Genomic DNA, 27,203 nt, shown 5'->3' with positions numbered 1-27,203 from the left:
TTAATAATATGTATTTGAATAAGATTAACCATGAAAATATTGGAATAAAAATTTTCAAGTAGATATTTTCAAACTAATTCAAGGTCGCTGAATTCAAAAATATTATCAAAAAAAAAAAAAAATATTAGACTTGAAAGTTCAAAGTTATAAATTGTATTTTAAAAGATACATTGCCATAAACCAATACTAATATTCGTGTATCTAAAAAGATACATTGCTAGAAATCATGTATAAAACAATAAGTATAAAATTATGTAAATTTAACATAAAAGTTACCTTTTTTATTTAAACATTTAAAAAGTCATTTTATAATGAAAATCATGTATATGGCTAAACTAATGTTTTGACAAAAATATTACAAATTTAGGAATTCACTGTTTGACAAATCAAAAATTCTAAACTATTTATTTTTTTCAAACAGTATACAGGTTATTGAATATATTTTTTTTATATTAATTACAACTCTATATTCATATTATTATATACAATGCAATGCTTTGAATGTTGCAAAATACAGCCCGCTTAAAGACTTCATAATTCTGAGAGGCAGAATAAGTCCTCAAATTATTTCACTGAGTATTGAACGTAATAGATAATAATAAAAACAAAAAAAATAACATACTAACTATTATTTTAAAATTATTTTTGTAAACTTGTTTTTAATAATAATAATAATTACTTTCAATACACAAATTACATTGTTTCAACTGGATTACATGAATAAAAATATAAGATGTATTGTATTTAAATTGCACAAGATACATGATAAATTCTTTTATACAATAAAATTATATATCGTAATACAAATGTCTATAAACTAATAACATTTTACAAAACTATGAGATAAACAATTAAAAAAATCATTTTTCAACAAGCTTACACAAAACAGAACACACAGAATCACGGAAATTCATAATTTCATCAAATGATTGATCATTAGTGCCATAATGTCCATATGTCTCCATCAGAAAATCAATAAAACTCCTTATTACATTTCTTAGGGATAATAATGTTTCCCAATCACTGAAAAATAAAGAAACATTTATTATAAATATTTTTTTTTTTTACTTCAAAAATACTCCAGGGAATATTGAGCCATACTTCAACTAAAAGAAAAAAAAATATGAAAGAAAATAACAAGAAACTGCATAAATTGTACAACAAACCAAACATACTAGCAGTTATCAGTAATAAATATTGATTTAGAGTTATGAACACATTTGGAAAACAGACGAATAATTATAAAAGAAAAAGTACGGGTCAAAAAATAAACAGAATAAGGGTCACCCAAGAGAGATCCAGGTTTCAGTGGATTAATGTTATTTTCAAGTATCTGAGAATAGATCAGAATATTTTCTATTAGTTGACATATAGTAGAATGGTGTAGAGACCAAATAAATGCAAAAATAGCCCTTAAGTTACTGGGTTAACTGAAAAAAAATAAAAATAAAATTTTCCCAGCTGACTTAAAAGAGCTTAACATACCTAAGTAAAAAAATAATAAAAATAATTTCATTATATTTTAGAACATGATATCTTTTACAATAATTACAAGATTATTTTAATCATAATCTTAATTTTATACTACATATTATAACTCACCCTTTAGAACAAGAAATATTAACACGTTTTCCATTTTGTATGTATATCAAACAATTGTTGTGTCCATCCTGAGGAAATAATTTATTTAAAATGTAAAATAATCTAAAATAATGTATATTAAACTATTCTAATGATAAACTTACATGTTTAAATGATGCTTGACCATTAAAAAATAATACAGCTAAAGTTGGAGGAACATATGAAGATTTATTAAGCATTACAACATTATGGTCAAGTGATCTACCTTCTCTAAAGTAAGTTAATAACTCATTTTCTTTATTTTTATTATAATTTACACTTTCTGAATGATGTATAACTTTAATTCCAGCACTAAATAAATAAATAAAAATTAAAAATTATAATTGTAATCTAATTTAAATTGTTTATAAACGCAATAAATTTTATACTCATTAATAAATGAATAATCTAAACGTCCATTCCGTCTCATAAATGATCTTCTAAAAACTAAATTTCCAAATCCAGAAATTAGCACAGCTGGTACTAGTTGATCTAATGATTTTTCTGAGTTTAAATTTAAATTATTAGCGTCTTTGTCTTCAATGAGCATACTATTATACAAATGTTGGGTAAATAAATTTTTCAATTCTGTAAAAAAATTTAAATAACACTGTTTAAGACACTCAACAATTACCTACAAGATAATTTTTATGTATTTTCTTAAAAATTAATAAAATTAGTAATAATTTAAATAAATTTTATACTCACTATTTATAAGTATAAGATTATTATATGATAATGAAGTATTACTGTCATTATTATAACGATTTTGTGTGCTGTTCCATTCAGAAAATATTTTTGCCACAGCCAAGTGATCACTACACGAAGAATACTTCTTTTTTATAATTCGTGAATCGACTGCAGTAGTTTCTTTAAATATGTTCACATTACTTGATAAATAAGTGATGATTGTTAACGTAGAATCTAGACATCTAAAATTAATTATTAGTATTAATCAAAATATTAATTTAATGAGGATATCAAACTATAATAGAATATAACTCAACGAAAAGCTGTTACTCACTTTAAAAATACAGAATGAACTAAAGCTTTTGAAAGACATGGATCAAATGGGAATGCAGCTATTCGTTTTCCTAATGCTGTTAGTTTCTCTTCTTTGTCTAATGCCCCAAGAAGTTGTAATTCTGAAACGGCGATATCTATGGTTTCTACACTAGGTGAATTCAAAAGCTTGGACAATACAACTTTTGCTTTATCCTGACTATGTATCTAGATAATATTAACAATCATTTGACATTTAATTATATGATATAGTATAAGACATGCATGATATATATATAATTACCTTAAGAGTAATAATAGTATGCTCAAGAGGAGTTAATTGGATTTCTGGTGTAGGAAACTCAGAGAAGTTTTTGAAACGATCCAATGAATATAAATGGTAACATTCTCCAGGTCGAGTTCTTCCAGCACGACCTCTTCTTTGTTTTGCATTAGCTTGAGAAACCCAACAACGATCTAATAACTTAATACCTTTTTCTGCATTCCAACTATAAAATTAATATTTATGTTTATATTTTAAAGTATTATAAATTAAAATGAGCATAGTTTCAGTAATTAAATTCATAATATATTTTAATGATTGGAGTACATAAAATACTTATATCTTACAAATTACAATTCACAATTACATATAAATAACATTAAAAAACTATAATTTTAAAGTTAGTTATTTTTAAACAGATAGAGATTCAATGGAATTAATTTTAATAGTATTTACAAACTCTAAAAATTCTCTGTTGTATTATTAATCTAAAACTGTAAGTATAATAATAATTGTCCATTTAAAAAAATTAATAAAAACTGTGGATATACATCTGTATAATAATTTAGACTATGCTGTTTTTATATAACATCATTAAACAATATAATTACTATTTAAAACTATTAAAATTAAAAACCTTACCTAGATATATTTTGCATACCAGTGTCAACTACATATACTACATCATTAATAGTGATACTGGTTTCAGCAATATTTGTAGCCAGCACAACTTTTCGTCTTCCATCACTTGCAGGTTTCATGATTTCTATTTGTTTTTCAGGTGTCAGTTTAGAATGGGCAAACATTATTTCGAAGTTATTAGGCCTTTGTTGTAACAGTTTATTCACCTATTATTCAAATAACAATTCATTAGAATAAAATGGTTAAATGTTTAAATAATTAAACACGATGAGTATTATTTTACATCAATTATGTCTTGCCAACCAGATACAAAACATAATATAGCTCCAGGTGGTTTATTTTTATTTATCCATTTTATTACATTTGCCGCTAGTTGTGGATTCCAATAAGGTTTATTATTTTCTTCAACAGTTGTATCATAAATACCCCATTCCCTAGCCAATTGTTTCTGGAATTAAACATTAAATAATAATTTCAACATAAAAATTCCAAACGTCCAAACACATAAGCATTTATAATTTACTGATAAGAATTGAGTTTTCACAGGATGTGTGAAGCCTGGTATTTCAATAGTTGAAGCTGAATGGCCATAATAGTTCTGGAAGTGTTCGGCATTTAGAGTTGCACTCATTATAATCAATTTTAACTTGTCATTTAACTGCAATGCATTCTTTGTAAGCATCAATAATATTTCTGTGTTAATATCTTGTTCATGAGCTTCGTCAATAATAACATGTGAAAATTCTTTTAGTCCAGGGTCTGCTTGTAATTTCTGAAGTAGTATGCCACTAGATGCAAACACTATAGTGCCCGGTTTTCTGGGTAATATTTGTTTCAACCGCACTTGAAAACCAACTACATTGCCTAACTAGAAATTGGAGTAAAATTATTTATCTATCTAATTATATTTATAAGTAAAATTTTATTTTTAATATATACTTCTTCTGATCGTTCTTCAGCAACCCGATTAGCCAGTGTTAGTGCACTTATTCGTCTTGGCTGAGTAACATATATGTTGCAGTCACTTCCTTTTTTTTCTTGACTCCATTTTTTCATAATGAAATTGGGCACCCTTGTACTTTTACCACACCCTGGTTCTCCTTTTATAATAGTTACTCGATTATTATCAATCATGTCTAGTAAGTCAAATCTAAAATTTTAATAATATAAATATATATACAAAATAATATAGTGTTAATTTCTTTAAAATGTAAACAGTTTTGTTATTAAACATACTCATAGCTGTCTATAGGTAATTGGACTAATTCAGACGATGTTTGTGTAGTTTTTTTATAAAGATATTCGTTTCGTTTTATATAGTCAAAATGTGAAAATGAAGGTAATATAAAACTTAAATCATCTAAAAATAAAATATATTATTTCTTTATTTATTAAGCGAATATAATTAAATAATAGAATTTACCCTCCTTCATTTGGTCATCTTCAATTAATGCTGGTTTTTTTTTATTTATTAATGGTTTAATTTCCTATGAAAAATAAGTGATTATTCTTTAATATGCTTTAAACAACCAACAAATTTGAATATTTAATTGGTTATTATTTTGTTCAAAATAGTTAACCTGATTGTATTTTTGTACTAAGCTTGAAATTAATTTAACATTTTGTTCACTCAAATCAATTGAAGCAATTGGTGATGTTGCTACATCTATACGTTGCTTATTTGATACTATTAATGGCTTTCCTGAATGATCAAGTTTTTCCATATCCTGAAAAAGTATAAGTATTTATTGATTAAATACATATTAACAATTTAAATCATAAAATAACATATAATCTATTAATCTAATATTATAATACTTTAAGCTTATGTTAATAAATTAAATAGTTAACAGAATATCAACTTAAGAATAATTTTAGTTTTAGTTGAATAGTGAAATCCCTTGAAGTAAGATGATAAAATTTATAAGAGAAAAGAAAAAATTTCAATAATTTTAATAAATATCTTACTTGTAACCATTGAATAGCATTTAAAGAAACCATTTCTCCAGCTTTGGCTTTGGTAGTAGCCACACTTGAAAATACAATGGGGTTGGGCCATTGAACACTTAATTTACAGGACCATTGATTTTTTTTGTTTTTATTAAAACCAAAATGACAGCCTGTTTTTATGTTCTGTGTTCGTTCAACTTGATTATAAAAATTTGAAATAATATTACGCGGTGATGCAAATTTCCTTTTCAATCTAGATATATCTAAATGAAAAAAAAACATTTGTTAAATCAGTTTTTTTAAATATTTCATAATTATTTTTACATTTCTTTATAATATACATTATTATCAGGACTAAAAAATCTATTTTCTATTCTTAGTCTTAAATGTCAGTAAATAAAATGTTTAATTAAAAATATAAAATCTTACCTTCATCAGAAATTTTATATTCTGGTGCTTGTTGTATAGTTGAGAAATGTGGATATATTAATTTTAAATGTCTTCTGAAAATAATTAATAAAAACTCATAACAACAAAGAAAAGTTAGATTTTAATTTATAATAAATTAATAAATAATTAATATTCAAAATACTGATTATTAGTATAACATTGTGCAAATGTGTATTTTACTCACTGGGTTACAGGAAAATGTGGTATTACATTTTGTAATCTGACGAAGGATCTGACTTTAAACATTTTAATATTCTAAAAACTTAACATTCCTAAATTAAAATTGATCGAATACCTAGTTCATAATTATTGAACTATTAATTACTTTATAATAACTCAAAAACATTAACTCAAAACCATAAAAAATAATAAAATTTAATATATAATACATATTATAATGAGAAAACTAAAAACCGGAACTTTTTGTTATACATGTGCAGATGAATAATGACTGATAAAATGATAAGCGATATCAACACATGAAAAGGAGTGCATTTGATAAGTTGAAACTGAATTTTACTTACTAACTACCGATTTTTATTTTCAGTTTTAGACGTCCAAATGTATTTAATTTCGTAGACGATTCGCTATTTGTTATTTACAGATGGCTAAAAGTCCAGTCGTAACAGGGATTTCTCCGAAAGAAGGGCCTCCAGGAACAAGGGTGACGATCAGAGGGGAATATTTAGGCATAAACCCCAACGATCTATCGAGTAATTATATTAGTTAATCTTGTAACAAAAATATTTTAAGTTTCACGGGATTTATAGGTTTAAAAATATGTGATTGCGAGTGTATGCTTTCGGCTGAATGGAAATCACCCAATAAAATCATTGCACGATCTGGACCGGGAAAAGGACGTGGTGATATAATTCTAGTCACTAAATCTGGTGGTGTTGGTACAAGTACTGTTCAGTTCCGTGGTTATCATGAAACAATTGGCCCTTTAAAAGAGAGTGCAGTATGGGTAGAAGAAGCGCCACTCAACTGGGGCAGACAAAACAGTTCAGTCACCATATTTCAATTAGATGATCCTCTAGGTCTATCTGTTGAAGGAGACGAGTGTGTACATATTTATTGACTATTTTAATCAGTCAAGAGTTTACTTTAATATATTATTTTGATTCCACAATAAGGAAATTTCCTGAAAATGAACTAACTGAATTATTTCCGGAGGGTTCTGGTGATTTATTATCTGAAAACTTTGAACCTGCCTGGTTTTTACTTGAACACCATCATGGAACATCTTTTGATGACCTACGAGTAGGATTGTCATATTTAAAGAGAAAAGTAGATTCACAAAATGAAGGACAATTGTCTTTCTTGAAAGTAATTAATGCTTAAAAAATAAAATAAAATGGTATAATTTATTTTAATTATGTTATTTATAATGTATAGGATAATGTTGGATCAGTTATGGAACAATTAGATACTCTTTTTACATTAAAACAAAATTATGAAGCTGATTTTGATAGAAATAATGAAACTCTCTTTAAAGTTGAAGAAGCAATTAACCGTAAATTTTGAATAGTTGAATAATAAATATTTTGTTGTTTAACCTAAACACTAATGAAAATATTATTATAGAATCTCTAAAAGAGGCAACACATTTATTTCATGGTGTTTTAACAAGAAGAGAAAAAGCTGAAGCTACTAGAAATGCATTAGCTGTTATGACTAGATATAAATTTTTATTTCAATTACCAATCAACATTGATCGTAATATTAAAAACGAAGATGTAGATGTGATTATTAATGATTACGCAAGGGCTTTAAATCTGTTTGGTAAAACTGAAGTCGCGGTCAGTATAATAATTTATATTTTTATTATAAAGATATTGAAATATTTATGTATTTCAATTAAAGGTTTTCAAGAAAATATTAGAAGAAGTTGAAACCAAAATAATGAATATACGAATCAACCTGAAGTCAAAACTTCATCAAATGCCATCAACTCTGAAACAACAAAAAAAAATAATTAGGTAATTATATATATTACACAGTGTCCGGTATAACTGCAATAACCAGTGGTGTATTGGTAAATAAATTTATGGGTTATGGGTGTTTCTATGTACATAGAAATAGTCATTTGAGACTATACTAAGATCATCCTTAAAATGACCTTATCGAGCCTATTGTTAGGATAACTTTAGGACATGATAAGAAGGATGGTTTTATTGACGTCTCTGGAAGAATTTTTCTATGTGGGTAGATTTAAATGCATATTGATCATAAGATGTGAAACAAGCAAATTACAATTAAATTAATTTTTTGAGATAATAAAATTATTTTGTAAAATAAAGTAATAAACAAGAAGATATTTATTAATATTCAAAATAGTTTTGTTATTCTTATATATTTCAGCATTTAAGGGTATGTAATTGTTCATATATTTTTTTATTATCATTATTATTTGAGACTAAGATAAAAAATTTAAAGAGTACAGTTTTTTATTAATATTTGATATTTGAAGATGTAAAATAATTTCATAAGTGTCTTAAGTTTATACAATTTTAAAATTTTAATAAATGTCTTTGCAGAAACTTAGTTGCTTTGAATGACAATGGTGACCCAGGTTGGGAAGCAATTATTCATATGAAACAATTTTTAATTGATAAAATAAAAGCTAGTTATCAACAATTTATAACGGAAGAACAAACAAATGAAACTCCAAGTAAATAATTCATACTTTAAATCTAAATATTAAATTTGACACATTCCAAATTTTAGGTAAGAACAATAGACATCCACACAATAAACATAAAAGAAATATTAGTTTATCACAGCAAATCGAACTCCAAGTATGTTAAATCACATCTTATTATTTTAATAAGCAATGTAGTAATGTTAAATCATTTTTTTTTTATAGAACATTGAGCCTAAAAAGGTATTATGTATTGATGAAATAGCTACTGTTATATCAGATTACTTTCCTGATTTGTGGAAACTTGGACAAAATTACTTTATTGGTGATTTAGCAGTTAAGCCAGATTACAGCCATGAAATGGATTTCAAAGTATATTTTAATAATATTTTTAAAATATTGTACATGAAAACATAAATTTATAATTTTTAGGAAATGATATTAGACATAATTGTGACTGTGTCTGATATATATAGAACAATTATGTTACCTACTACTACAACTAGTTCTTTTTCACCAGTGCCTATCATATGGTTGCCTCATTGTTTAAAACAAATTCGATCAGTATTTACAGTATTAATGGCTTTGGATCTACCCAATGAAGCTTTAAATAAGATTTCCAGTGTTATATTTGATTTAAGGTACAATTTTTTTTTATAAAAACTAATTGAATTTTTATGAAAATGTCTTTTATTGTCTTAATTAGATTACACTGTTTAAATATTTTATTTAAACAAGCGTCAGAACAAATTATACAGTTAAAAAATACTGAGTCTTGGAAACTGGATTATCATTCAAAACAAGGAACTATATCACAATTGGTAATTTTAATTCTCAATAATATTGAATAAACTAAATTCTATATTTATTATTTTTTTTAGCCCAATGATTTCTATAAAATCATTATTGAAGCGATGAATTTAGCCAAAGAATATGTAATCCGTGATGAGCGTAGAGAAACTGCACTAGTTGATAATGAAACTGCAAAAAATGAATTACAAGTACTGGTTCACAAATGTTTTTGGAACTTTTCACAGGTATCAAATTATATTTTAAATTATATTAAATATTTTAGATTTAATAACATAATATGCATACTTAAGGTATTGGAACAAGTAGGCTTAAATTCAGATACCAATTGTTCATCTACCACAGTTATGTCTTTAAGTGGATCTTCAGTTACAGGGTTGAAACTACACAATGATCTGGTAAGTTTTATTTTTCAAAATGTTTAATGAAAATGAAAATGTTGTAATTGTTATTAAGGCACACAGTCAATATGTAAAATATATAATGAAACCTTGATAAGTCGAAATTCAAAGGAATTATAATTTTCTTCAGTTTGTTAAAGTTTTAACTTAAAGGCATTAAAAAAAAAAATTTATTTATTTATTAGATAATAAACACAATTTAATTTCATAACATATTTCAATAATGATAATAATGTTACATATCTATTTATTATATGATAAAAATGTAAAAGCTAAGTATATAACTATTAAACTTTTTTTCGTAATCGATCAATTGCAACTCTGACGACAAACTGAATTAAATAAAAAATACAACAATGATAAATTAATCGAGACACTGTGCAATGTAAACATAACAATATCAGTGCAACTGAATCTTATACAGATACTTGTATTTGGACATAATGTGTAAAGAAACCGTTAAAAAATTTCAAATTATCAATGGTTTTCAGGAAGGAAACAACATATATTTTGAGTTATTAAAGTTATCGATTTATCAAGGTTTGTTTGTTTTTATATTAATATTTTGAAGAAAAAAAACAAATATATTTAGGTTGTTTAATTTCTGTATTTTCATTACTTAGCAGATGTGATAAATTGGATAGACATTTATTTGTCATATTACATAAATAGGGCCCATATTTATATGCATTTGCATGTTTTTTCTGAACAGTCTAAAAAATAGCTGGGGAAGTTTCAAGCTTGATTTGTTATCAATAGATCTAAAATATAAAGTTTTATTTTGCATATTTTTTCATTTTTTAACATGTGTACTGCATATTTCTGAATTTTAGGATTTTTTTTTATTGAATATATACAGTTTTTAAATACATAATATGTAATATTTTTCATTATTTTAATTAAAATAATGTATTTATAGTTATATTTAAATTCCATGTAATTTGATGAAGTTGTTTTTTTATCTTATCTGAGACCTATCGGGACAAATAGTAATCTGTTATTGAGTGGGTTTTAGTAAATCATACGTTAGTTGTGTTTGTTGTGATCCGAATACGCATAACTTACATTCAATTTTATTTATTTATATTTAATGAAAATTAAAGACTTTTTTTTAATCGATTTTTTGCAAATTTTTTATTTTATAGGATATATTTCTATAAAATAAGAGCATAAATGCATGTTTTAAAGTGCATATTTTTGAGGATTTTAGAGCATATAAACCAGGCCCTATATATAAATAATTGTGTAATGATCTAAATAATTAATAATACATTTTAGATGTGGGAACAAAAACTTTTGATAACAATAAGTAACAGTCAGTATACAAGAAACATTGTGCTACTGAAATTTAAAAAAGAATTTGAAGACAATGGTTTTCCGGCTATTGATGCTGTTGTGGCTCGTGCTGTTGAATTACTTGAAAATACTGAAAGTAAATTGCTCGAAACTTATATAGAGACCAAAAGCGATCCTTTAGTTGGGACAATTGAACCGTCAATGTATGTGGGCAATTTTGAATGGGACTCTCCTTCACTTTTAGAACTAAAAGATGTTAGACCATATGCCAAAGAAATTATTACCAATTTAATTGCATTACATTCTGAGGTTTGATAAAAATTATAAATTTCACATTTTTAGTAAATTTTCTATTCAAAATAAATAATCTTTTTTTTTTATCTATTAGGTTCAAACAATTATGCCAGATTTAATGTATTCTGTATTATCAGAAATTGTAGTTACTATATCTGAAGAAATGTCACGTCTAATGAATTGCGTTACACATTTTAGTGAAAATGGGGCCATGCAAGCTAGATTGGATTTGATGGCATTAACATTCACATTATCTAATTACTTTACACCAAATTCAAAGTACTAATTCTATAACTTTTTCTATATTTTAGCAATTTAACAAAACAATTTTACATATTTATTGACAGGGATTTTTTTTGTGATGCTACAAATGCAGTTCCTCCATTCAAAACAGAGGATAGTGAAAAGTAATTTTTTTATTTTATTTATAATTCAGTACCATAGATACACATTGAATATTAATTAAGTATATATATCTTACATTACTATACACTTTTTTAATAAATATGAAAAACCAATATCAAGCAGTTATGAAAATTGTATTAAGACTGCAGCACTACTATTAAGTACTAAATTAATATCATAACTAGGGGCTGGAGTTATATTTTTTTAAATCTATGTAGTCAAGCAGGGGTTTGAAATCATTACAAATCATGAAACAGATGAGTTAATGACAAAAGTTTTTTTTGCATATTTGAGAATATTCCAATTAATTTTAATAGATATTCTTGTGCGTAACTAAGATTTTAATCAGGGGAGGACAATTGATAACTTTTTTTTTGCTTTTTCGATTTTTTAGTAAAACTTACACATTTGATAGTTTAGTATAATAGATGTTGGATGTTTTTTTGTTGTAGTGGCAAAAATAATATAAATGATAAAATATATTTATCAACTTGTTTTCAAAAATGTTCTTAGTTAAAAATGCAAAATAATTAAATAATAAATATTATTAATGTAATCGCTTTGCTATAATTATTATTAAATAAAAAGCAAATAAAAAAAATAAAAAAAAATATTATTAATAATTTAATCAAACTTTTCTTAATACGTAGGTAATATTTTTTATTATGTACCTATTTATATCAAGTTTTTGTATTATTTGGTTAATTATCTTGCATATTTTTGTCTATTTATATCCATTTATTATTTTGCATTTAAATGCATATTTTTAGCTCAAGAGAATATTTTCAACTTTTTAAGATAATATTAGCATCTTATTTTGGCTATTTTAAAAGAATATAATTTTGGCCCCTAATCATAAAATTATTATTTATATAAACTGTATATGTTTCTAGGCGTGTTTTGAAATGTTTTGAGCAGTTTAAGACCCGTATGCATTTACAAATCATGTGTTTTTTAACACCATCCCTAAATAATATCGAAACTAGTATTATGTAATATCTTATTAGTTATTAGTTATTAAAATTTATATTATAACTCAATTATTTTTATATCAAATATTTTATAACAATGTTAATATACACAATATATATAATTATCTAATATTATATTATAGAAATAATTATATTTATCTTTGCAATCAAAGTGTCATATTTATTAAGTATATTGAGTCCATACATCATGTTTACAGAATATTTATTAAACATATTGATAAATTGATTTTATGTGTGTATCATGTAAGTTTAGTATTTTCAAAATTTATTATAAGCAAACATTCCAGTTACAATCGTAGATCTTTGGAATAAATAAAAAAATGTCCACTTTAAATAATAATATTACCATCATTTGATGTAAGAAACTAAGAATATATTTTTTGAGAGCCAAGGTGTTCCAGGAAACATAGAGACAGACCAAGTTAGGTAGGTTATGTTATATTAAGAAAACAAGGACTAACCTTTTTTTCTTATAAGGCAATTCTATTGTCCTCTTATGTTTAAGTCTTGTATGGACGCCACTATTTAGTTTGGTGACCACTTATCAAGGAAGATAAATGTTTAGTTCTAACTAGATACTCAATCTTTATGCACTGTAGTCTCAATCCATAGAATAGCGTGTAAAAAAATATAAATTTGTTAATAAATGTATATTTTTTTTATAAAAATTTTTTAATAAAAAAAAATATATTTATAAAATAGATATTTGTTTTAGAATAAATATTTTTTATATTCAAATAACATTAAAGAAAACTAATTATTTAAATTAATTTAGTCTCAAAGTAGTTTTTGTTTTAGGAATGATAAAGCATTTAAAAAATATATATTAATATATAATTCATAATAATCATTAAATTATCTTTAGTCTTAACAAAAATCAAGTATTTTAGTGAACTTTTTTTCTTAAAAAAAATACAGTACAAAAATTGAATAAAAATAACAACTTACATAAATATTAATCACAGGCACAATTAATCGTTAATACATGTACAAAATATAATACTTATTTTGTTAAAGTATTAACGTATCTGTGTAATACATTGAGTACAGTGTTCTATTTGAAAAATAATAGAAAATGTGTACTTTTAGCAATTTATGAAAATATATTGGCAGGGGTACTAAGCACCCCAAAATACGCGATTATTTTAAATAATAATTAAAAATGTTGACGCATATCAGTATATAACAAGTGTCAAGATAGATATTAGACAGTTATTTTTTTATACAATAACAGAGATTTAGTCCTAAATTATGAAATATTTTAAATAAATATACTGAAAATGAGTGAACATTTATAATTAATGTCTATTTTAATTAATTGTATTAACATATATATTAAATGTAACAGAAATGTTATATAGTCTTCAGTGAATGTGAAGTACACAAGAATGTTTCCTCTAAAATCCTGCGCCCTAACCTCTTTTCACAATAAGAATGGTGACTCTAAACTCAATAAAAAATACAAAAATAATTTAATGGTGTTTAACATTTTCAAAAACGATCTAGGTAAATGTTGTTGATCAGTTCATTAATTCTAAAATTCCTAAATATACTAATAAGTACAGAAGAAACTTAGGTCACACAATTTGAGAAGATTCCATTTCCTGGTTTAATATATAGTTTTGATCTCTTATCCATAACTGTTCACAAATTACATTCAATGTATAAGCTGTAATCTCAGTTTCTTTTGAATCATATTTTCCATCAGTTTTGTTTATTTTCAATATAGTGATTTTTTGAGTTTTTTCAAATTCATCGATATCATCAATTGTAACTTTAGCAGTAAAATCACCTGCACAATACCTGAAATAAACAAAGTAAGCCATAAAAATATACATCAACTGATACTAAAATAACAAAATCTTTACTTTGTGCCAATAACAATAGGAGCCGGTTTACTTTTGTCATTCATGTATATAGGCAGATTTGTTGAAATAGTACTTAATCCACTAGGATCAGTAAAGGAAAATACAAACACAATGGCATCTGCCTCTTCTTTACACACCTTAAATCAATAACCAACACATTAAAAATCAAATAAATATTGGTCATCGAGAACAAAAAGAATAAAAATGGCTATTTACCGGCAATATGTGTCCAAATTTTTTAATATCTCTATCACCGGCGTCCCAACATTGCAGTCTAAACAAAATAATTCTGTCCCATACTTTGACAGGCCAATAAATATTACTTTTACGTATGCCTCGAGTTTCTACATACTCTTCATCAAGATTTAATATCCCTGCTAGTCGAGCAATGGTAGATGATTTTCCTGCTCCGCTTTTTCCGACAAAAAACAATTTGTACGATACTTCTTCTATGTTTGGCAATATAGGCCGTTCCAATAGTCCTAAAAAATTCAAAAGATTTTCTCAAATTCAAAGTTGTTACCTATGGTAACATTTGATTACTGACTCGCCAAATAATCAACCGATTACAATATATATTTGAGCAGGTATATCATAAAATGTTACGAGATTAATTAATTGTCGGTCACCTACCAAAAAATTTTCTACCATTTGTCTGCGGATTGTAAAAATGTTGCATTATAGTTTCTCCCTCAGCAGTGCTCTGCCAATCGAGCTTCACTACGTTTCCAAACATTTTGCTTTAAAGTTTAAACATTAAAAAACGAGTATCAATCATCAGGTGAATATAGTGCACTTGATTATAAATAAATATTAATAATTTTATACTATGTCAATATAAAATATAGACTGTTCACTATGATCTATAGCTTATACTGTTTAATGTTTATGCAGTTTCATTTAAACTCTTGGAAGCTATCAGCTACGATAGAGGATAGGAACATTAGGAAGGAACCAATAAGTCAAAATATTATTTATTAAATTCGTATTTTATTCCAGCCGCTGTAACTATGATAGAGTGCGGTGCGGGGATAACTGGTTTTTATCATCACTTGTTACTTGTTAGAAGTGTTAGCTGTTAAGAGTGTTAAGACGTCTATTATTCTATGCTGGACTATGCTCTGACGTCTGACGTATTTATATTTCGGAATGATATCGGTCAAATCGGTCAATACAATACCGGACTACAATATAACAAAAATAAACGGTCTTAGAAGATCTTCTAAGTTCTAAGGCAGTGGTCTTCAACCGGTGGGTCGCGATAAGTTTTCTTTTTAAAATAAAAGTTTAATTTAATAGATGAAAATATAAAAATATTAATAAATATTCTACCTACTAAAATGTAATTTTTATTTATTCAGTTATCATAGTATAGGTACTACTATAAAGCATTAAGCAATTTTAGCTTTTTTTGTTTTTCTATAAAGCTTACATGGATCGCCAAAAATGCAGGCTAGAAAATTGGGTCACAAGTCCAAAAAGTTTGAAGACCACTGTTCTAAGGCATTGTGCTGATATATTTCATATTATTATTATTTAAATTAATAATTTTTCACGTTATTATAATAGATATAGGTAGTTAATAATATAGATTATATATTTTTGTTGGAATAATATTATTAAATATAAATTGTTATTGAATACTTACATTTAGACCATTTAGCGTTTACGACTTACCTACGTATTTACAGAGACAGAGTGGGAACCAAATTCAGGCCTAGAGATTAAAATTTATCCAGGCCACCCACTTTTTACCAATTAAATCACTAACAATTTTTTTCATTTTTAAAAACTACAAAAATATATTCAAGATTTCAATTATAAATAATAATTAATTATTGATTGTAATACAAATAAATATATTTTATTTTTTTTTTTTTTTTTGTAATATTGTATTACTTCTTTCAGTATTATAAATTTATTACACCCATGCATATAAAATGTTAAGTGTTTAGGGAAATATCTAAACCAATAAGTAGAATTACTCGACATTTCTATTTAATAAAACAAGGGTGTTCAATGTAAAGAATCTTTTTAAAAAATAAAATATTATTAGACTGAAATAAAAATAATTAGTAACGTCATTTGCGAAAAACTATTAGTAACGAGTTTTCAAACTTAGTCAATTAGTTAACATTTATATCATAATAAAACAGTTTCACAAAAGTATCCATTGATTGAATTTACAAAAAAGTTGTACATTAATATTATTTCTAAAAATATAGATCACAACCACAATTTTGTTAAATCATCAATTTTATTTTCGATTTAAAAAATGTATATGTTGTAAAAAGGTAAACATTATCAAGCCCGTGTATAAGTGCGACACTGCCGACACTACTTGCTTTAAAATATTCATTGTAAATGTCTCAAGCAATTTTTACTCATGGAGGAGGAAATGCGTAAATCTAAAGAATTAAAACCTATAAACGAAACAGTCACACAAATAGAATCGAATGAAGGAACTCCAAGTCATTAGTCAAGTACATCTCATCTAGGAACAAGATAGGTAACAATACTTCTACATCAATTTCGGATGTTATAGAAATTAGAAACATAACTCAAACTCGATTCCTGCGCTGCAATAATACTTGAAGAGATTAATACAAAGAATAGAATTAGACGAAGCAGTTCTTAATCATGAAAATCCCATTCTGGAATTGAACAACATTTCGATAATGACTGCAGATATTCATTACGAGTTACGATATATTAGAACTTGACCTTCAGACAAATGAAACGGAGAAGATTATGGATAAAGCGGAAACAAATGAAGCAGTCCCGGAGAAAAATAATTCAACTCCAGAACCAAACTTAGGCTAACCCATTGTGAGTGGTGCTTTAAAATTATGATATATTAGAAATAATTCCTATAATTATTATAGAACTCAAAAATCAGCATAGTTTTGTGTGAATAATAATAGATGATCCATGTTTTTTAAATTAATTGTAATGTATATTTAATATAATATTTGCAATATACCTACTTCAATAAAAATAATTTACATAATATTATAATAAATAAGTAGGTAGTGTTCTATATTTTAAGTCTGAACTTAACTTTTTATTTTTTTATTGTTGAAGACAAATTCAAAAAATACTAATTTACTTTATAAATAAAGGTATAAATTATTTTTGCTAGGTAGGGTAGCAACGCTACTCGATTCGCGATATACTACCCGCCTTAAAACATTATTTTTGTACTAATATAAAAAATATAAATAATAAGTGCGCATTACAATTTACTATCAACTTTCTATCAAATTATAATAATAAGAATTAAGAGTTATAGAAGACAAGCTAATAAGAATATTGGTAGGTGGTGTTGGTGTAATTACAAATATCTATTCACACTGTCAAAAATACCTAATATATTTGACATTAAACGGACAACAAATCACATGTGTTTTTTCTGTCTAATATACATATACCATGGGCATAGGTAGGAAATATTTTCCGGGGGGGGGTGTTATAATCTAGGTCTATATTAATATTATAAAACATTAAAATTAAACATGAATTATTTATTCAATTTTATCTTTAATTTCGGGAGATGTTTGAACACCCTAAAATCCCATTACCTACGCCCATGACATGGGTATACCATATAGCAAATTATTGATCAGCAGAATCTTATGTTGTTGGTTTTAATATAAGAATTAATTTATCTATCATAAAAATTAAAGGTAAAATATTATTTCACAGAATTGTATTACTATTTTAACTTTAAATTGATTTATGAAAATTAAAATTGTAATATTTTATAAATTTATAACTTATTTTAAGATTATAATGTATAAATAAAATCTTGTGAGAAGATTCCTTAGAAAATTTTCATACCTTCAAGTTTAATAATAAGTAAAACACTCATTTAAAAAATAAAAATATAAAAATAGTTCTGCTGAATTCAAATTTTCTATGTTAGATATATTTAAGTAGACATTGTGCGAGCGGAAGTGACGTCTTCTTAAAAGTGTTTGAAAAACATTTTTTTCTGATATCTAATTGTTATTTGTATTAAATATCTATTCAAGTAATGAAGTTGCATTTAGTTATATAATTAAATATGTATTTAGTAATATTGTAGAATTTTATATTTTATAAACATTTTTTTTATGTCAGAATATTTTTAGTTTTAATGCGTAATATTAGTTATCCAATATTTTAATGAATTTATTTATATTATTTATCACATTTTACGTTCTATATATTTTAAAAATTCTATTTGCATAATTAGTAAATTTTAAAAGCATAAATGTTTCTTAAAAATTTGGCTTTCTGTCCAAAATATAACATATAACACAACTTAATCAATTTCATCAACATTCGTTTAATTTATTCCGCGCCAACTAATCTCTTATCCCGCCACTATCATCACCGCTTTTATCGTCAACGTTTCATCAGTCATCTCATGTTATTATGGTGCTTTTTACAAGAACTCGATGCTAAATAATTAACCGCGCTAGTCATAAATGAAACAAAATCTTGTCACTTCACCTTCACATTAAAATAAGAAATGTGCCAAAGAAATCGTGTCACTTTCAACAATATCGAAATTCATACCTCAATAACCACTAAATACCTTGGAGGATTATGGAACCATCGTCCACCATATTCACGCCACCAAACTCAAGCTGAATTATCGCCTTCGTACTCTCAAAGCCTCAACTATTCCTTTAACACGAAATCAAAACTTCCACTCAACACTAAATTAACTCTGTATACGTACAAAAGTCTTTTAAAACCTATTTGTACGCACGGCGTTCTGCAAATTTAGGGCTTAGCACAAAAATTAAATATTAAAAAAATTCAATTTTTCAAAAACAAAACCCTACGCCTAATTAAAAATGCTTTCTTCTATAATCTATATGTTTCGAACCAAACTCTCCACATTGACTTAAAATTACAATCAGTTATTGAAACCACCTCTAAATCCTACAAACGATACCACAACACTCTTCCTGATCACTCAAAATTTCTAGCGAAAAATCTATCCAACCCAATGCTCCGAAATCCCCTAAAAAGGAAATGGTGTAGCGTTTTACTTCTTGACTAAACTCTTATCTTATATATAATTCACCGCCGGCCGAGTGTTGCCAGTGGGCGGCTTCTTCACACAAGTAATTTCTATCAACATCTTTCTTACCTCACTTATGCTTACTAGTTACTATACAAAAATTATATAGATTGTATGAATTTAACGGCTTTCTTTTTTTTAAGTGTTTGGTTATGACTGTAGTTTCGAGTGAAGTAAAACATTTTTTTAACTTAATAATAAGGTTTATACAATTGTAATTTAACCATGCATAAAAAAGGCATTGATAAAAATAAATATAAATTCAACAAAAATAGCTGTTTTTAGATACCTATTAATTTTTTTTTACATCATCGCTAGTCCGCTAGTCGTACCTGTGCAATGTGCTCAATATTATTTTATCGACGATTTTTTTTAAAAAAATCATCATAATAGAATATTTATATAGTCACAAAGAATTATGAATATGATCAACAGAATAAACGCTTTCAACAATAATCTCTCAAATAATTTGCGTAAAAATCGTAGTAATTAACTTATAAAGTAGAACCAATATGCGTCATACACATCAGCATTGATTTTAGAAATTGTGAATATAATAGAAGTATTTTACAAGTCATACCCATAAAAGTGATAAAAATTCTGGTAACTTGATTTTATTGTAGATAATAATAAGTATGTTATTAACAGAAACAAAATCAGTTCCTATGACAATAACCAGGAAGGAACTCTTCATCATACTTCTTTTCTTCCAGTACCAAATTTAACAAATATTTTAATTTTTGATTTTATATTTTTATTTTAATTATAAAAACTTGTAACTAATATATGAGAAAATTTGGTTTTAAGAAACTTACTTACAATGTCCTAAAAAAACCACGGGGAGATGATCAAACTGCCATATCCTATTCTTGTATAATATGTTCTCGGTCTTATGCCATAGAGAACAAGAAATTATTATATCATAGAGAAAAGTAAAAAACTAATTTTATAATGAAAGGAATATGGTGTGCAAACTTTTTGTTTGTTTTAATTATCCAATTTTCAGACCAACTTTCAACTTGGTTTTATAGTCCAAGTAGTATTAAAGAACTTGAGATTTTACAGGATCACTGTAATACCTTAAATAGTTAGATTTTTATGTCTCGGTATAAATGGCTAAGATAAAATTGACAGTTTGAGGATGTTACACATAAAAATATTACATAGAGATCAGAAGATGCGATTCTGTTGAGGATACAAAATAAAATAAAAAATAAGCTTGAATATTTGTAAGAATTTTAATACTTAGATAAAATGGAATCTATATAGAAATATAAAGTTTTTTGACAATTCATTCAAAATGTATTCATAAGTTTTTATTCAAATGACTTGTTTTCCCAAAATTTTCCTTTTGGTTCTTTTCAATTTTATTTGAATTCACATCATTTAATCGACCAATATTTTGCTTATTTATGGAATCACTATTTACAGCTTGGTACTGTTGTTGTTCTGGAGCATAATTTTGAAGAGGTGGTAATTGGCCTTGTGGCTGTTGTAGTTGAGGATCTTTAGATTTTTGTTCTGTTTGAGCTGGTTGCTGAGGAACTGCATTTTGAGAAATAGTCTGTTTTGGTTGTTGTGGCTGCTGCTGTTGATTTTGTTGTGGCTGTTGTTGTTTTTGCTGTGGCTGCTGATTTTGTGACTGCTGATATTGTGGTTGCTGATATTGAGGTAACTGTTGTTGTGGAAGCTGCTGTTGATTTTGTGGGTGCTGTTGCTGGAATTGTTGATGCTGTTGGTTCATTTGTTGTTGATAGGCAAATTGATTATTTTGTGGTTGACCCATATATGGCTCTTGAGGATATCCCATTTGTTGAGGTTGATAATTAGGATTTACTTGATAAGATGGTCCATGATTCAGGACAGGTTTTGGAATATCCTAAAAAAAAATTAATTTTGAAGATTTTTTTACAGTATATATTTATATAGAATATGGCAGAAAAATAATCAAACTAAATAATCTATCCCTAATCAATATTTTAATTAAGCTTTTAAAAATACTTAAACAGTAGTTATATCTATAGAACTATAGATCAGCATTATTCTTGAAAATTAAATTTATTTCACGTTAAATTTAAACATTTATAGATAAGTAATAAAATGATTAATTTACACTAATTTCAAACTGTATCTATAACTATCAAAAAAATATTTATTTTTACTTTTTATTTAGCATTTTAAAAATCATTTTAACTATGCTATGTAGTATTTTAATACAATATACGGTACTGTTAAAAATCAATAGCTGTATTTTCTTATATTTTATCAGCAATGAACATCAAATTATTATTTTTTTAATTCAATATTTTAACTAATAAATTTGTCGTTATTAAACTTGCTAAGAATATTTTATGAGACTACAAATTGTATTGTTATTTGAGTTAGTATTATAATTGTTTATTAATTATTTTATATATTCTGTTATTAAATTTGAAAGTTTCATCATTTGATAGTTCTTCAACTGTAGTTCATTTTAATACATGTATATTAAAAAAAAGTACTTACTGGGTGATGTTGATAATATTCTGGTGGATATTGTGGAATCTAAAAAAATAAATAATTTGACATTATCAATAAAATATTAAAAGTAGGGAATATTTAAACAATATTTTTAACAAGGTCAATACTAACTTGTCCATTTTGTATCATTTGATCAATTTGTTGTTGTCTCTGATGTTCAAATTGTTTAAGCTCTTCATTAGTGTAAATTTCATTTTGATCAATGGTTTTCCATCCTTCATCTTTTTCAAAATCTGGTTGTTCAGACATACGCTTAAATTCTTCCCAGCTGATTAGTCTATCTCGATTTAAATCAACTTCATTAAATACATGTTCACGCATACGTTCCATTTCTTCAGCTTTTTCCATTAGATCTGATTTTGCCATACCTTGTTGATAAAGCTTATCTAGCTCCCGTACAAATAATGCTTTTAATTCATCTTCATCCCAAAATCCATTACCATCAATGTCTAATAAAAAATATATGCAATCATATTTAAACTATTTGTTATTACAAAAATATACAAGTTAACAACTTTTAAAATAAATAAATAATTTTAGATTTAGAACAAAACAAATAATGTATTGATTTTACAATAATGTACTTTATTTTTTATTTATTTTATGTCTGAAGACACTTTTTTTGATAGAAAGTATGTTCTAATTAAAACAATTTGAGGAAGGTTTCTAGTAAAAAATTGAATCTAGTTGATATTTTTAGGAATGAATTTTAAATTTTAAATTCTCAAAACTTTTTAAAATAATTAGTAAAAACAAAAAGAAAACAATCGTTAAAATGTTAATATTATCATTAAAATAGTTATTTTATTAATTTGTTTATCAACAAATAAACAGTTTTAATTCAGAATTATTTTTCATAATTCACTACAAATAATTTAATACATTCATTACCAAATGATGAGATACACTACTCTTTTACTGTATATCAGTGGTTACCTACTTAAAATAATTTTAATATTTTTTAAATTGAACGATCAAATCAGTAGAGCATATCAATGAAAAGATAGATAATATTAATTGTAAAATTTGCAATAAAGATAATTTTATATAAATATCAGTAAAATTGTTTTTATAAATATAAAAATGTAAAGCTTTAACAGCAATGCATAAAATTTGATATTTTGTAGAAGCAACAATATCTGAGTTTTATAACATTAAAGCATATTATGAATTTAATTAATTTCCATATTTTTTCAATAGTCTTATTTTCTTTGTACTAGTTTAGGCTATTTTTTATTATGGAATTAATAAACAGTGCAGTGAATTTTTATTGATTTTTGTCCATTCCAACTACATGTATGAAAAAAAAAAAAAAAACTATAAAATTTGAATTATCATTGTATTGATTACCATGCATTGCAAAAAATGTACGAGGATTAAAATTTTCTCCTTCCATTTCATCTTGTTTTTCCCAAACTTCTTCAAGTTGTTTTTTGCTTCCTGGGTGATGAATCTGATATTAAAAAAAAAAAAAAAAAAACAATATTAACTACCTTGTTTTAAAAAAAACATATATAATCAACTCATACTGGATCAAGTTTATGCTTGACTTCTCTTTCGGATTCTAATTTTGTTTCTTCCGATAAAAATTTTTGACGTTCTTCATCTGTCATTTGTTTCAATTTTTGTTCTCTTTCAAAATGTTTCTGCATTTCATATTCTTTAAACATTTGTTTACGTTTCAAATCAGCATCTGCTAGATCTTTAGCAACCTTATCCAAATAGAATTAATAAAATAATAATTAAAATACCCATGAAAACATTCTAGTTTTAGAGTGAAAAAGAAATACTTTTACTGGTTTTAAAAAATGTTTTAATTGAAAATTAATTACTTCTATTCTATACATTTTTATAAGAAAAACTATTTTAAAAGTATCAGGAAACTTTAAAAATTGGTTGAAAATTATTTTTTGGTTTTGTTTTTTGTACGGCCCTTTATCCTTTATGGCATGGAGTAAACCCAAAACTACTATGTCTGATTTGAAAGGATGGTATTCTTTACCCAGTGGCATATGTTTAGAAATAGGAACTTTTAGGTATATATCAAAACTATATTATAATTCACCATATCAGTAGATCTTCCACAAATTTTGGATAATAAATTAGAGGGGAAAAGTTCTCCTAAAAACTTAATATAACCAATATTTTTTGGTTTTCACGTTACAGGGAGAAATTGTAAATAAATTAATGTTTTTTTCTTAGTAGTAGTCAGTAGATTAATCATCAGTTGATAAGTTTGAATTAAACACGTTGAAAAAGGGTAAATTAGTGTTTTTATAATTTTTTTTTTTATTTTATCATTAATTTTTCTAGGTATTAGTAAAAAAAAAGATGTACCTAAACTGATTATATTTTAATATCAAATATTATTTTAGATTCAAAAATTGACTGTACCTGTTGTATAAGTTTTAGAAGATCGGCTTTTTCAAAACTGTGTGGATTTTGGTGATCAACATGTCCTGGATCAGAAGAATCACTATAAGCTTTTCTTGCGATATCACGAAGTCTATTTAGTTCCTGGCGTTTAAGTTCATCTAATTTTGATCGAATATGATGTCCTACATATTCTAATTCATCAGCAATTTTACCAGTCTAAAAAAATAAGATTTACTAGAAATATAAATACACAAGTATGAAACACGATAATTGATATGAATATATTTTTCCATAATCAATTATTACATATAATATTAATACAAATAAATGGTATTCAATATCTAGTTCAGTGATAGATATTTTTACATGATATAACACAATATAGTACATACCCTAATATCTGCTTCATTGGCAGTTTCGAGTTTTTTTCTGAATGCATCATCTTTTTCTAAGGTCTCCACAACTTCTTTTAAATAACGATTGTATTCAATACCTAAATCAACCTATAAAATATTAAATACTATATTAGATGACATATATAAAATTATAAAATTATACAGTTTATCACAATATATGTTTTAATAACTATTTATATGGGTTAACTTTTACTTTCTTAGTCTTAAAATGTATACTTAATATTTTTTAAGGCATAAATTTAAATAAACCAAAAGGTATTAAATTATAATTATATTTTATTAAATGCATCTAAAGAATAATAATTATGGCTATCCGTCCATACAAGATGAAAATATTATCCCAAATTCCTCAATTTTCTATATTTTCCCATGATTCATGTATTTCTATGCGATTTTTTATTCTTTCACTTAGCTCATTCACAGCTTCTATGTAAGCAATTTTACCCGTCTGCTCCATTAGTAATCAATAGTTTAGTTTAAAGTTAAATTTATAAATTTTACCTAATAAATAAGAATTATTTAAAACACAAATATTTAGTATATTTAAATGTCCATAGACAACATAAGAGATATTTTTGTCGATTCTTGATATTAAAAACATAATTTGAGTTACAAATTATGATAAATTTTGATTTTAGTATTTACAATAAAAATTGTAATTAAAATGCAATACAAGTCACCATAATAAATCAATATTCTTAATTAAGCACACTATAGTTATCATATTTTTTTGTTTAACAATAAATAATAAATAGTATTTTTAAATATATTCATACTAATGTTTTTTCATCAGGTGGTGGTTGATGACTCTTTTGGGTCTGATCTTGTTCATCCTTTATTATATGTTCAAATTCTTGGTCAGATAAACGAACTGTTGGTCTAGTGCTAGAAATATATGCTGGCGGAGGACTAACAGCATAGTTTACCATACAAATCACAAATGTAAGTGACACACATAATAAGGATTTCATGTTTTATTATAGCTTACTGTCACACTAAAACATAAAAACCATACATTATAAATTAGATATTAAACATTATAAAAATTGGAATTTTTAAAATTGTATGTATTAAACAAAGTTACCCTTGAAGAAAGAATTAGTTGTACGAACTTCAGGTTTAAGTATAATACAAGAAAATTTAAAGTAACATCATAATATTTTTAATATTACACTATTAGAGTTAATAGTTAGAGAGCTGTAGGCACCGTTTTTGTAAAAGGTAACGAACTATTAAGTAGTAATATAGAAATAAAATAACATTTTATCGTGAATAGACGTGATTATTTAATACTGAGTTGTCAGTAGTCAGTTCAGTTGTATCTTGTATAGAATGTTGTAATTTAAGTTATTTACTTATTTCCTTGTTATTATCAGTTATTATTCATTTTAATACCAAGGTTTATCAATACACCAGCTTGTTGCTTACCTTGGACTATATGCTCATTATATTCACCATATCAGTTATTATTTAAACAACAATAACGAGTGATAAAAACGTGATATGCACCACGAAGTCGGGCTAAAATAATAAATATACTAAATACCAAATGGCAAATAGTAAATTAGTAAATATTAAATATGTCCGAGTGACAAATGTGCGACATTTAAGTTTGTATTAAATATTATTAGTTAATAATGTTATAGAAAATGATCCCGTTATAAAGAATATATCCAAGGCGCGAAGCAGCTGAATTAATTTAACATGACTTGTTTGACAACAGACCCATAGACTATAAGAAAATAGACTTCAAAACTCAAAATAATTTTCACATATTCCGTTATACACCATAAACTATGTTATAGAGTAGAATATAGACAGTACCATATTACTTATTAGAGTGGTTTAGATTTAAGTGTTACTTTATGACTTGTAATTAACTGATGGCTTATATTTATTTTTTTCATTCAAGTAATTTTTTACAACTGTATTTTTATGGAAAATGTTTTACTGTACCAACTGTCAATAATACTCATTTTGTCAATGAAAATAGCCGTGGCTCAGAGGAGAAATTTCTCATTATAGACCTATTGATAGTTGATACTAAAGGTGCACAGTGCATCGGTAGTGATATAATTTTATAAGACTTTACCGCGGCGGTAATTTCTGTCCAACTACGACGTAACCGCTACAAATTAACGCCACTGCTGCAATATG

General features: G+C 25.6%; 4 protein-coding genes across 4 annotated transcripts; 1 reads left to right on the top strand and 3 right to left on the bottom strand.

The window, feature by feature from the left end:
* Positions 1-378: 378 nt before the first annotated feature.
* On the bottom strand, positions 379-6,229 carry LOC112595495 (putative ATP-dependent RNA helicase DHX30). The gene is made up of 17 exons (XM_025340733.1): positions 6,132-6,229; positions 5,927-6,000; positions 5,516-5,760; positions 5,128-5,274; positions 4,971-5,034; positions 4,784-4,907; positions 4,487-4,697; positions 4,071-4,415; positions 3,831-3,995; positions 3,548-3,753; positions 2,927-3,131; positions 2,645-2,850; positions 2,329-2,552; positions 2,010-2,208; positions 1,746-1,932; positions 1,603-1,670; positions 379-1,023 (listed from the first exon to the last, which is right to left on the bottom strand). Exons 1-17 carry the CDS (start codon positions 6,191-6,193, stop codon positions 861-863), a joined length of 2,895 nt encoding a protein of 964 aa, XP_025196518.1. The 5' UTR covers positions 6,194-6,229; the 3' UTR covers positions 379-860.
* A 213-nt stretch (positions 6,230-6,442) lies between these two features.
* On the top strand, positions 6,443-12,852 carry LOC112595490 (exocyst complex component 2). Its single transcript, XM_025340728.1, has 17 exons — positions 6,443-6,660; positions 6,718-7,009; positions 7,084-7,276; positions 7,346-7,463; positions 7,535-7,749; positions 7,814-7,929; positions 8,488-8,621; positions 8,678-8,748; positions 8,817-8,963; positions 9,024-9,232; positions 9,298-9,412; positions 9,473-9,628; positions 9,695-9,799; positions 11,081-11,407; positions 11,487-11,671; positions 11,740-11,799; positions 12,691-12,852. Exons 1-17 carry the CDS (start codon positions 6,552-6,554, stop codon positions 12,791-12,793), a joined length of 2,655 nt encoding a protein of 884 aa, XP_025196513.1. The 5' UTR covers positions 6,443-6,551; the 3' UTR covers positions 12,794-12,852.
* An 835-nt stretch (positions 12,853-13,687) lies between these two features.
* Positions 13,688-15,399, bottom strand: LOC112595443 (REM2- and Rab-like small GTPase 1). The gene is made up of 4 exons (XM_025340667.1): positions 15,291-15,399; positions 14,874-15,139; positions 14,658-14,794; positions 13,688-14,592 (listed from the first exon to the last, which is right to left on the bottom strand). Exons 1-4 carry the CDS (start codon positions 15,391-15,393, stop codon positions 14,367-14,369), a joined length of 732 nt encoding a protein of 243 aa, XP_025196452.1. The 5' UTR covers positions 15,394-15,399; the 3' UTR covers positions 13,688-14,366.
* A 5,585-nt stretch (positions 15,400-20,984) lies between these two features.
* LOC112595413 (nucleobindin-2-like) lies at positions 20,985-26,410 on the bottom strand. Its single transcript, XM_025340612.1, has 9 exons — positions 26,131-26,410; positions 25,823-26,041; positions 25,023-25,133; positions 24,649-24,846; positions 23,784-23,966; positions 23,605-23,707; positions 22,366-22,703; positions 22,240-22,278; positions 20,985-21,613 (listed from the first exon to the last, which is right to left on the bottom strand). Exons 2-9 carry the CDS (start codon positions 26,015-26,017, stop codon positions 21,041-21,043), a joined length of 1,740 nt encoding a protein of 579 aa, XP_025196397.1. The 5' UTR covers positions 26,018-26,041; positions 26,131-26,410; the 3' UTR covers positions 20,985-21,040.
* Between the last annotated feature and the right edge of the window lie 793 nt (positions 26,411-27,203).

Source organism: Melanaphis sacchari, unplaced genomic scaffold (genome assembly GCF_002803265.2).
Source record: "Melanaphis sacchari strain LSU unplaced genomic scaffold, SCAv2.0 Contig27_pilon_pilon, whole genome shotgun sequence".
Classification (NCBI taxonomy): Eukaryota; Metazoa; Arthropoda; class Insecta; order Hemiptera; family Aphididae; genus Melanaphis; species Melanaphis sacchari.
The sequence above is the reverse complement of the archived record's forward strand: the minus strand, read 5'-3'. Positions and strand labels throughout refer to the sequence as shown.

What these genes read in the sequence shown, in the direction of transcription:
- LOC112595495 (XM_025340733.1), bottom strand. Translation starts at nt 6,193, where the DNA reads ATGTTTAAAGTCAGATCCTTCGTCAGATTACAAAATGTAATACCACAT. An exon ending in GTTGGCAAGACATAATTGAT is followed by an intron (nt 3,754 to 3,830) that starts GTAAAATAATAC and finishes TTTGAATAATAG; the next exon opens with GTGAATAAACTGTTACAACA. An exon ending in GTCAAGCATCATTTAAACAT is followed by an intron (nt 1,671 to 1,745) that starts GTAAGTTTATCA and finishes TTATTTCCTCAG; the next exon opens with GATGGACACAACAATTGTTT.
- LOC112595490 (XM_025340728.1), top strand. Translation starts at nt 6,552, where the DNA reads ATGGCTAAAAGTCCAGTCGTAACAGGGATTTCTCCGAAAGAAGGGCCT. An exon ending in AAACCCCAACGATCTATCGA is followed by an intron (nt 6,661 to 6,717) that starts GTAATTATATTA and finishes CGGGATTTATAG; the next exon opens with GTTTAAAAATATGTGATTGC. An exon ending in AGTTGAAGAAGCAATTAACC is followed by an intron (nt 7,464 to 7,534) that starts GTAAATTTTGAA and finishes ATATTATTATAG; the next exon opens with AATCTCTAAAAGAGGCAACA.
- LOC112595443 (XM_025340667.1), bottom strand. Translation starts at nt 15,393, where the DNA reads ATGTTTGGAAACGTAGTGAAGCTCGATTGGCAGAGCACTGCTGAGGGA. An exon ending in AAATGGTAGAAAATTTTTTG is followed by an intron (nt 15,140 to 15,290) that starts GTAGGTGACCGA and finishes TGAATTTTTTAG; the next exon opens with GACTATTGGAACGGCCTATA. An exon ending in AATTTGGACACATATTGCCG is followed by an intron (nt 14,795 to 14,873) that starts GTAAATAGCCAT and finishes TATTGATTTAAG; the next exon opens with GTGTGTAAAGAAGAGGCAGA.
- LOC112595413 (XM_025340612.1), bottom strand. Translation starts at nt 26,017, where the DNA reads ATGAAATCCTTATTATGTGTGTCACTTACATTTGTGATTTGTATGGTA. An exon ending in CCAATGAAGCAGATATTAGG is followed by an intron (nt 24,847 to 25,022) that starts GTATGTACTATA and finishes TTATTTTTTTAG; the next exon opens with ACTGGTAAAATTGCTGATGA. An exon ending in AATATTATCAACATCACCCA is followed by an intron (nt 21,614 to 22,239) that starts GTAAGTACTTTT and finishes ATTTTTTTTTAG; the next exon opens with GATATTCCAAAACCTGTCCT.